The sequence below is a fragment of the Actinia tenebrosa genome, unplaced genomic scaffold, assembly GCF_029948245.1.
Source record: "Actinia tenebrosa isolate PJP-AT-01 unplaced genomic scaffold, QUT_ActTen_1.0 PGA_scaffold5__44_contigs__length_20552954, whole genome shotgun sequence".
Classification (NCBI taxonomy): Eukaryota; Metazoa; Cnidaria; class Anthozoa; order Actiniaria; family Actiniidae; genus Actinia; species Actinia tenebrosa.
In genome coordinates this window covers 7,727,281-7,739,021 of record NW_028292582.1, presented here as the reverse complement: position 1 = coordinate 7,739,021, position 11,741 = coordinate 7,727,281, and the positions used below count along the sequence as shown (strand labels likewise).

The following is an 11,741-nucleotide window of genomic DNA, read 5'->3' as shown; positions in this document are numbered from 1 at the left end:
GAACTAAATGTTGAATGCTCTACACAACAAGCTTCTAAAGCAAACACGCAGGTTAATATGATAGTAGGCGGGAAGTTTAAAAACTGCCTTACAAGCAAGCGTCGCTATATTTTATTAATTTGTCTGGACTGGACAACAAGCGAACTATGCATGTATCCTGCTAAACTCAGGTAATAATTAGGTAATATTTAGTAGCTCTTCTACATGCTTCCCTGCTCTAATAGTTTATTTATTTGCTTACATTCGTCTTGTTTCCTGTTAATTATTGCTTGTTTATTTAGTGATTCGTTGCCTGTTGATTTCTGTCTTCATATTTTTACGACAAACGTTTTGAATTGATCAAACAACAGCCCAGCGCACAGATTATAGAAATAAATAAAGACTCAGACAAATTAAATCTTTTAAAGTTAAAATTAGAATGATGAACTATTTAGATAAAAAATCAATTTCCTAAAATTAAAGTCTTATTAAAAAGATATAAAGAAACGTAATGCACAAAAATGGCTTAGGAGTTGGTTAGCGCTTCAAAGGTCCTTTCACTGGATGTGGACTATCATGAGGTCATCCATGAGAGAGCATCTATTTCATATCCAGACAGGACCTCTTCGTAATCGAAAAGTTATATAATTTTCTCTAAATTTTCTAAATTTTCTAAAATTTTGAAAATGTGATAAAAAGAAACGTAATGGACAAAAATGGCTTAGGAGTTGGTTTGTACTTCAAATGTCCTTTCACTGGATGTGAACTCGACATGAGTGAGTGAGCGACTATATCACATCCAGTGAAAGGACCTTTTTCATAGTCGAAAAGTAGAACAAACAAAAGAAAAGTAGAGAAAAATGAAATAAAAAGAAAGAAACTTACTGCAAGAATCTGATTCAGGGCAATAATAATAATAATAAAATAGATGAAGTAAATTCATTTTTATTTGACGCATATGGATGAGGAAATAATTAGGCGTGCTTCAAAGGTCCTTTCACTGGATGTGAACTATCAAGGGAGCGACTATTTCACATCCAGTGAAAGGGCCTTTTTGATTATCCAAAAAATATATGTTTTGATCAAAGCAGAATAAAATACGAAATGAAAGAAATAAGGAGAAACAAAACACACGAATCAGAGCAATACGAAAAATTAAATAAAATAGATACGAAGGAAAATAATTGACGAATATGGTTAAGGAGTTGATTAGCGATTCGAAGGTCCTTTCACTGGATGTGAACTACATGAGGGAACGAACTCTTTCACATCCAGCGAAAGGACCTTTTTTCATTTCTGGCAGTTGATAAATAAAATAGGATATGTTTGTGTCGTGTTATTGCTGGATGTTAATTAAGTAAGTGGAACTGCCGGTCATTTAGTGTTTTGAAATGTATATTCTTTCTAAGAAAAGTTAACAAATTCATGTTAATATACTTTTTAAAAAAATAGAAAATATCATCTGGATGCAATGGGGCTTGAACCCACCTTCAAAAATTTAAAAAAAAAATCGACTCCACTTTGCCATACCCCCTAGACATCCGCAGAGCTGAGGCGTCGTATGGACTTCGGACCTGGACGGCGATTAAATCCTTCTGCCCTTGGGTGCACGAATTACGCAAGAAAATGTTCTAGCCGAAGCATCAGGGGAGAGACCAGCCGGCCCCCAGACCATATCGGCTAATCCCTTGCATCTCTGCCACGCACGGAATCGGTTGAAATTATAATGTTAAAAACTCTAATCTTTTGGGTGCATTGTTTTCATGACTATTGTTATGCTGATTAACCTGTAACCGTGGTCCAGTGGAAAAAACGTGGGCATCGACTTTACTGAGTCAAGCCCGGTTAAGGGAGGTTAGTACCTGGATGGGTGACCTGAAAGTTATGCCTACCTACAAAAATTGTTTCGTAAGTTTAAATCAATCAAAAATCCGTTTTTAGCTAACACAGAGAAGTTGTCGAAAATCAAAAACTCGCAGGCATTTAATTCGCCATTTTTCAAGGTATCCCTTGCTTTAAAAATCGAAGAATGTCTAGCTGAACTAGGAGTATCTCTTAAACCTGAACTAGGAGTTTATCGCACCTGATTTAGGAGTATTAACCTGATTTAGGAGTATCCCTCCACCTGATTTAAGAGTATCCCTTCACCTGATTTAGGAGTATCCATTCACCTGATTTAGGAGTATCCATTCACCTGATTTAGGAGTATCCCTTCGCCTGATTTAGGAGTATCCATTCACCTGATTTAGGAGTATCCATTCACCTGATTTAGGAGTATCCATTCACCTGATTTAAGAGTATCCCTTCACCTGATTTAGGAGTATCCATTCACCTGATTTAGGAGTATCCCTTCACCTGATTTAGGAGTATCCCTTCACCTGATTTAGGAGTATCCATTCACCTGATTTAGGAGTATCAACCGCGCGCGTCTGGTTTCCCGCTAAAACGATCTCTTGGGAAGTCATTTAGTAGCAGCTGAGCTGGACAAAATATTGAAGAGTCTATTAAATGAAGTAATGCATATGATATAATTGCCTTCTTTTCTAACCAATCATAGCATCAGGATAATCCATGTCATCTTGTCAAACGGCTTTAACATGGAAGTCATTAAATTGACGCGCGCGGAAGCGTCCGTGCGTTTTCCCGCCAAAATACCTTGGGAAGCCAGTCAGCTTCATGATTCGATAGCAAACGTTCAAAAGAGTTTTTCTAACAGCTTTTTTTTTTTCTAAAGGTGTCGTATCTTAGATATTTCCTTTAGCGTTATTGCATTTGTACTTTATGGTAAGTTATTCATTTTATTTTACATTATTCGTGCATAAAACAGGAAGGAGGACGCCATGCGAAACAAATTCAAGTTCATGTTCCATTTTTCAGGTAACCAAACAACTACATTCCTTGTACATTATTCTTTCTTTACTAACAATTCCTTTTCTTTTTAAAACTGGTGTAAATAGATTTACGTTTTTTGTTGGCAGTAGAGAATATCTGGCAAGATTCATTGCCTAATCGTTTACGACATTGCTGAAGTAATGAAGATAAAACACAAAAGAAATAACGACATCCAAAGCAAGTAGGTAGTTCTTTTTTATTTTTCATAAGTGTTTTAATATATTTTAGCACTAAAATTATTTTTCAAACGATAGTTTAAAAAACATACTAATGTATATTTTTCGAGCCTTAAAAATACTTTGCTCAGCAATATCAGCGCCAATGGCTAAAACATAGATATATTGTATTCTATATATCCTTTACATGAGATGAGAAAAATGCGATTCTATTATTATGGGACCCAGATACTAAACTTTTATGATCGTATCGTATTTTATAATTTTATTAATAACTGCGGATAACTTATAACAATAAAATACGAAGCAAAGAAACAGGGACCTGACCCCCTGGGCCTCTTTCATGGATCTATGGATGGTCCATTATGTTAATGAACTACTTCGACGATACGGCGGCCATCTTGGATTGCAAGACATTATGGGGCGTCCAGGGGGCAAATAAATCTGTGTTGCAGTAATGACGTCGATTGATATTAACAGCTCATCACAAGAGAATACAACAAAAAATGAATTAAGACGACACATCGATCACCTTTATCCATAATGAAAAACAACATACGAAACTCTATGTATTTTCCGTCATCTTTGTTTTGTTTTCCCTCCTGGTAAGATGATCGCCGTATCGTCGAAGTATAGTAGACAATTAGGCAATTAGAGCGAGCATTTTCATTAGAATATAATTATTCACTGAACCGTTATAATATGTTCTTTTCTTCGCGTTTCCATAAAACTATATTTATTTTCCAGTAGATTTAGGTTTTATCATGCTTCGTCAGTTGAATCGGTATCAGAATCTTCTTGATTTCGAGCTACAAATAAAAGAGAAAAGAAGATGTGAATAGCAAGTAATAAGTGTTGAAGATGCATCACCGTTTGTGTGCCATTCTTACTTTGACATTCCTTTTTCGGCGATACGTTAAAATCGCATGCCCCCTATGGATATCAGCCAAGTGGCTGAAAGAGCAACCCTGCCTAAATAAAGTTGACATTTATCTTTTCTTTTTAGTTCGAGGCGTTAAAAACTAAAATGACACGTGATATTTTATTACAAGAACACTTGTTCCATAAAGCAGGCAAGTTGAGCCTCTTTCTTGATGGTATATTGAAGCGATAAAGTGGAACAAGGTGATTGTAGATTTTTGAATACTAGTATTTCACTGAGTTTGCTCAAAGATCTACTATAGTTTTAACAGAATGTCAGTAATTACTCGATAAAGCAGATTTCTTATGACTGGAAAACCCATATGAGGTAACGGTTACGGTACGATTTAATCACAGCGAGCGAGGTTACTTTTCATCCAATAAGAATGCGTCACGGCAACGTACAGGTCACGGCACGGCACGTCTATAGCGTGAGTTTTTCACAGCCACACGAAATATTCTACTACTGATAGCCATATTATGTCTTACCAAATCTAGCGTGGTTTAATGAAGCTAGCATTCGTAACATAAAAGAAGCTGGAACTGTTATCGTATCTCTGCTCTCCTCTAACATCTGTTCATTCCTCTTGATGATCTATTGAAAAAATAAACGTCAAATAGCAAGTCGTACCGTAAGTAATACCACAGGTACCCAAACAACATTGTGCCCATAGTTTATTATCAGTGCGCAGGTATCCCGTAACACTTACCTCATCTAGACCATCGATTTGTAATGGTGTGTCTGCTGTTGGTGCCCACAGTTTAATATCATAGTACACAGGTATCCCGTAACACTTACCTCATCTAGACCATCGATTTGTAATGGTGTGTCTGCTGTTGGTGCCCACAGTTTAATATCATAGTACACAGGTATCCCGTAACACTTACCTCATCTAGACCATCGATTTGTAATGGTGTGTCTGCTGTTGGTGCCCACAGTTTAATATCATAGTCAATACCGCTTGAAGCAAGAACTAAAACGAGAAGAGAAAAATAATTATTACGATGTAAAGAATAATCAGGTATTAATCCCTTCGTTGGTCCCAACTGCATTTCAAACGGCTGAATTGTAATGCACCCTTCTTAAAATTGTCTTGAATAATGTGCGAGGATAACATGAAAATACAAAAGAAATAACACAAATTTCATTGAGACAAACTGGGATTATTTTGTATTTCCACGATACCTTTAAGAAGGGTCATTATTGATATATAATGACGACAAAGTAAAGGAGATTTTTCCAATATTAAATGAGAGGGGTTAAAATTCGAGAGTCATCGAGGAATCACCATCCACTTGCATTACTTACTTGGATCAAATGGATGTGGTTGCACACAGTTGACAACATGTCGATCGCCCTGTAGGGTCATTACTATTTCTGTCGTGTCTTTATCCCAGATGAAGATTCGACCACAGTCACTTCCGCTCATGATAAAACGATCTCCCCAAAACCTTGCCTCTTTTATCTGTTGAGTATGGCAATAGCATTTTGTTCAACATGCATGTTTCGTATTCCTGAAAGTAATCTGTTTGGCTTACCATGGTTCGAGCATTTCTGTGCCCACGGAACACTCTGGTCATCTTAGGTATCCAAACCTCTTTTTGTTCGCCCATCTCTCCGTCACGAGGTTCGTTCGTTTGTTCGAAGTTCTTTATTAACTTATAATTTCTGAATAGACGTTGTATTCGTATTGCCGCCAAATGATGTTCAAGTGACTCTTGATTGGGTTCAGTAGTGACGACGCCTGGAGATACCTCACCGTGTGTTACTGCCACACCCTCCGATACATTACCACGCGTTACTGCCACACCCTCCGATACATTTCCACGTATTTCGGCTACACCCTCCGATACATTACCACGTGTTTCGGCTACACCCTCCGATACATTACCACGCGTTACTGCCACACCCTCCGATACATTACCACGTGCTTCGGCTACACCCTCCGATATCTCATCACGCACTTCAGTCACACCCTCCGATACATTACCATGTGTTTCTTCCACGCCTTGTTTGCAGTCTCTTTCTTTTCCTTCCGTAGTCTTTTCTAAGTTGGCACCGGGCGTGCCTGATGCGTTATTTGAATCATCATTAGATTGTGCTTCCATGTCTTCACGATCACTATCAGGATCGTCTTCTTTAGTGTCTTTGTTTTCTGTAGTGTTAGGAGAAGTGACTTCAATTTTCACACCGCTTGGTCCCGCCACAGTGTGGTCAATATTCAAAACCAAATCCATTTTCTCATCAGTGCCATCATCATCATCATCGTCCTTCTTTTGGTCCTCTGCGTCCATCATATTTGATGTACCACTTGACGCAGTTTCAAAGACATCATTAGAGGATTCATCAACGTTCATATCAACAGAGTCCTGGTTACTTGTTCCTTCATCGAATGGCAGCGTTTCGGATATGTTAGTCGCCCTGGAGCTATCAGATGAAGACCTCACACGAGAAGGTAAAGAAGGTAGAGACGGCATTGAAGAAGAAGAAGAGGAAGACTCACTTCTTGTGTGTGATCCTGTCCTCGCTCTATTCCTTTGGTTTCCTCGAAACGATTCTTCAATCCAGCGGACAAATAAATCAGACATGCGCTGCATGAGCGTGCTTTCACTTGAGGCAGCTTCACTTTCAGGTCTAGCATTCGGACCAGTATCAGACCAGTCCCCTCGCAGACGCAGTCGTTTAAGAGGGAGGCTCCTCTTTGAATCATCATTTGAAAATGCTCCATTTTCGTGCCCTCCGCCTTCACAAGTCAAACGAACTTCTTTCTCTCCTCTCATGTTAAACAAGTATACGTAATCTGCACAGTAGCTAACAAGCAGCTCACATCCATCAGAACTGTAGAGAAAGAATGAAAAACATGAAAGATTTAACAGATTTAACAGTATGACATCGCTATTGTTGTTGTCGTTGGTGTTGGTGCTTAGCTAGTGGTGAGTGCGGTAATTTGAATTTTGACATAAATTTTGTTGTTGTCGCTGTAACTCTGGGATGTACTCCCGTTAAGGTATATACGAAAATATACTGGGGTAGTAAAATATCCTGTATAAAACATAATTATCTTACTCAGGGTTTATAGAAAGGTTATTGAAAATTTGTTTCCTCATTGTAATCAGTGTTTTGATTTTAAAATGATGACAAATAAACCCAATTGCCTACTATGACATCACACTCATTAGCATACTGGAAGTATAAACCTTGATATCCCCAAGATGCATCACACAAGTCCTATAAAAATATTTTACTGTTTAACTTTTAATTTCATGTAGAATCAATGCTGAAAACATTGAATTAGGGGTCATAGGCACTTTAACACCATCACATTAACTTGTTACCTATACTGCAGGGACGTAACTCGACATGTCCTGTCTTTGAGGGAATCCGGTTTAAATTTACATAGCATTCCTTTCATTCCTCGACTAGAGTTTGCTGTACTCAAAGAGCGACAGTCAAACAAAGCAACAGTACTGTCTTCACAACCAATGGCTAGCTGATAGGGTGTCAAAGGGTTTACACCCATAGATGTGATGGCTTTTCCATAATCTATCAGGACATCCTAATAAAATATAAACAGATACTAATGAACATACAAAACTGATACTCGTACAATGACAGGCAAACACTGCCCGTCATGTGCTATCAACCAGAGAGTATTCTATTGCTTGGTATCAATCAGCTGAATGAATCTCATGAATCTCATTACCAGCCTACAATGACAGGCAAACACTGCCCGTCATGGGCTATCAACCAGAGAGTATATTCTATTGCTTAGTATCAATCAGCTGAATGAATCTCATGAATCTCATTACCAGCCTACAATGACAGGCAAACACTGCCCGTCATGGGCTATCAACCAGAGAGTATATTCTATTGCTTAGTATCAATCAGCTGAATGAATCTCATGAATCTCATTACCAGCCTACAATGACAGGCAAACACTACCCATCATGTGCTATCAACCAGAGAGTATTCTATTGCTTGGTATCAACCAGCTGAATGAATCTCATGAATCTCATTACCAGCCTACAATGACAGGCAAACACTGCCATCACGTGCTATCAACCAGAGAGTATTCTATTGCTTGGTATCAACCAGCTAAAAAATTATCTCATACAGAATCAAAATATGGTGAACAATTTAAATAACTATTGTTCTGTTCACATGGAAACATGAAAGCGTTTTCACACGTATGAGAGGGTAGTCAGTGCAGAACAATAGTTTGGACGCCATATTTTGATTTGGTGTTTAAATGCATAAATGCCATTATCAGCCTTCAGTAAAGGGCAAACAACCCCCCTCCCCTCCCTCCCACCCTTCCTTCATGCTCATAGAAACTTGCAATCGGCTGATAATCCAACTGTTATAAATAACAACCTATTTAACCAGAATGAAGCTGACAAGAGAAGAGGATTTGATAGCAGTGCTTGCCCTATCTCACCTCTTTACAGTTCCGTGCTGAACATTTAGACTTGGTCCTGATATCAAACAAACGCACTGTACCATCTTCACCACAGGACTTGAATGTGTTAGGGTCTCCTGGTGTTGTGACTAGCTAAACATTGCATTAGACAGCACAATTAGTACATATTAGATCATATTAAGATCCTTTGAATTTGGGAAGCATGAATGACAAAGAGGAGAGAGTGCTTGCCTCTCATAATGTCGTATAACAATAGAGTTTCTAATTGGTTCTCTCCTGTGTGTTCGAGGGTTTTTTCCAGTGGTTCTCTAGTTTTCTTCCCTCCAATTCAATTCCAATTCAATCATGGAATAAAGGCCACAAGTTTGTGTAGCCACTAGCTATTAAATGCTAGCCTCGTAAAATAAGGACATTTTTTTTACAAACTAAGATCATTCAATTCAATGTAAAGCAGTTTTTATTCCCACCTCATATGCTGTTCCAGAATGACAGTTATAAGAACACTTTCCATATAATTCTGGTCTTTGTAGCTCAGTAAAATGAATCATCCCATCTCCAGCACATGACACAATCTGAAACCACATATTATTAATCTTATGTTACGCTATCTAGTACATATTACAAGTGAATTCTGTTCTGTTAAACTGTGGTTACATAGAAATAGCTTCCCCGCATTTCAGAGGCTCTTGCCCCAGTACTTAGGGTTGGGAATAGCTTGTTGCATATTAAAGTAGAAAGGAATTGGGACAAGACTTGACCATCAACAACTAGAATATTAAAGATGCCATTTGTGTTTCTTCAAGCATATTTTTCTCGGAAAAAAAATTTCCAAGCTTCAGGTGTGATTCAAACCTGTGACCTTCTGTTTGCAAGTCAGACACTAACCACTGAACTACTGGAACTCATAGCGTTCAATTAGGTCTAGATGGTATTTAAAATATATATTAATTACGCTTGAAGAAACATAAATTGCATCTTCAATAATTATTATAATAATTATACAGCTTCTCATTAAACCCATATAGGTAACTGTCCAATTAAGAAAATAATTGGACAGTTACCTATATGGGATTAATGAGAAGCTGTATAATCAAATGACACAATGATACAAGTTGGATGCACAAATTTCCCATAGTACATAATTAATAGTTTATTTTTGGTATTGGATTAAAGGAATGACCGTTCCTCACCTGTTTGTTTGCTGTACATGGAAGAAACGCTGCACTGAAGATATTGGCACGATGACCAGTGGAAATTGACTTAAGTAACTACAAGAAATAACAGTAAAAAATAAAGACAGGGATATCCATGTACATGGAAACGTAAGTCATACTGTTAATAATCTTTTAATAATTATTTAGTATATCAGTAGTATTTCTATATATATGAGCTGATAAGGTCTATATATAATGCACATGTAGGCCAATTATCAGTTAGACGACATAAAAGTGCGCGCCCATGGCGATATAGACACACAAGAGAAAATATAAAGAACAATTAACAAGCGAAAGAGTGGCACAGGCGAAGCCAAGTGACACTAGCTTATTAAGAGTTCTTTATATTTTCTCAAGTGCGTCTATATCGCCATGGGCGAGCGCTTTTTTGTCGTCTAACTGATTTATAATATGACCAAAAATCTACCGTGCGACCCATGGGCAAATAGTTCATAGGCATTTCAGCCAATCAGAGCGCACGTTATATCACCCATCTCGCTCACTCGGCGAGCGTCTGTTGAGATCAGTGTGTGCGAGCGTGCAGCCCATGGGGAAATAGTTCATTGGTTTTTGGCCAATCAAAGCACATGTAATAATCTAATTATATTATAATATACCATGGTAATCAATGGTACATATATGATGTGTATATGCACGTACCTTGTGCTGATAAGGTCTATATATATAATGTACATATAGGCCAATATACCATGGTAATCAATGGTATATATAAAATGTGTATATTCATGTACCTTATGCTGATAAGGTCTGTATATAATGAACATGTAGGCCAATATACCATGGTAATCAATGGTATATATATAATGTGTATATGCATGTACCTTATGCTGATAAGGTCTGTATATAATGAACATGTAGGCCAATATACCATGGTAATCAATGGTATATATATAATGTGTATATGCACGTACCTTATGCTGATAAGGTCTGTATATATTCAGCCTACAATCATCTGATCCAGAAAGCAACAGATCACCAGAGTCACTCCAAGCGATTGTATTAACCTGTCAGTATCAGAAAAAGCAAAACATGGAAAGACATTGAACAAAAATGGTTATGCTAAGTAGCTAAATATAAAGACACTGACGTTGCAATCTCTTAACCAATCAGAGCTCAATCAAATGTTAGGTAGATACATGTAATATTAATATTACATTTTGAATCGATCATTACAAACAGAAATTTCTTTAACTGCTCCTAATTTTGCATTTAATTTTCATGCAATCGTCTCACGTCCAAGGTATATTTGTTCAAAATAAAGATTAAGCTCGTTAAAAATTTTAAAAAATTAATTTAAGACATGTCTCAAATGCTGTAATTACTTCACAATTACCATGTCCAGAAGATCAGAAAATATGCGTTGAATCACTGTTCTTTTTATTTTATTGCAGAATAATTTATTCCCGTATTTTTATCGACTGCTGTCAAACGATCAAAACTATTTCTCAAAAACACCTTTCTGTTTTCGATAAAATATCAAAATACAGCCACAAATACCAAAATAATGTTATCTACTTACGCATCCATCGTGTCCTGTTAGCGTGCCGGTCCTCTGGAGACATTGAAGGAGGTATTTACTATCTGAAACAGCGAGAAAGCAAAAACAGCTATAAGTTACGAAGCACAACAAATGAACAACGATCGCGTAAAACTGTCAATAAAAATATTAAACACACCACGAGCTCGCTTGAACAGCAGATCTGGAGTAACAGATCCATAGACTCGCTGCTGTAAGGTTTGGTACAAAGTATCCCTCATTGTGAAGGGATAATAAGATCAGTGTCATAAAGAACGTGAATACGAAAACAAAACAACAACAACATCCTCCATCTTTGGATCCTCTCCTGACGCATGACAAAACGTCTGTTACTCAAAGCTACTGCAGGCTCGAAACACAGGAAGACCGCGTAGTTATGCTTTCGATCTCGAAATCCGCACTAAAAAGGGTTCTGTGCGGGGAGAAGAGGGGAAGGGGGAGAAGAGGGGAGGGGGAGGAAAAGGGGAAGGAGGAGGGGGAGGGAAAGGGAAAAACAACGCGATCTACAGAGACTTATAAGGGGTAAGCATTCTTAGCATTAATTATTTTCCAAAGCGAAAGGAAATTAAGATTACCACGG

General features: G+C 37.6%; 1 protein-coding gene across 1 annotated transcript; it reads right to left on the bottom strand.

Annotated features, from left to right (window-relative positions):
* Nucleotides 1-3,050: 3,050 nt before the first annotated feature.
* On the bottom strand, nt 3,051-11,494 carry LOC116291340 (DDB1- and CUL4-associated factor 6). Its single transcript, XM_031698512.2, has 12 exons — nt 11,301-11,494; nt 11,144-11,205; nt 10,536-10,628; nt 9,580-9,657; nt 8,857-8,961; nt 8,408-8,521; nt 7,305-7,525; nt 5,508-6,807; nt 5,278-5,434; nt 4,857-4,942; nt 4,458-4,563; nt 3,051-3,856 (listed from the first exon to the last, which is right to left on the bottom strand). Exons 1-12 carry the CDS (start codon nt 11,380-11,382, stop codon nt 3,810-3,812), a joined length of 2,451 nt encoding a protein of 816 aa, XP_031554372.1. The 5' UTR covers nt 11,383-11,494; the 3' UTR covers nt 3,051-3,809.
* Nucleotides 11,495-11,741: the final 247 nt, after the last annotated feature.

Excerpts from the sequence above, each read along its gene's own strand:
- LOC116291340 (XM_031698512.2), bottom strand. The coding sequence starts at position 11,382 with ATGAGGGATACTTTGTACCAAACCTTACAGCAGCGAGTCTATGGATCT. Across the intron at positions 6,808-7,304 it reads GTTACGTCCCTGCAGTATAG|TTCTGATGGATGTGAGCTGC; the intron begins GTAACAAGTTAA and ends CTTTCTCTACAG. Across the intron at positions 3,857-4,457 it reads ATTAAACCACGCTAGATTTG|CTCGAAATCAAGAAGATTCT; the intron begins GTAAGACATAAT and ends TTTTATTTGTAG.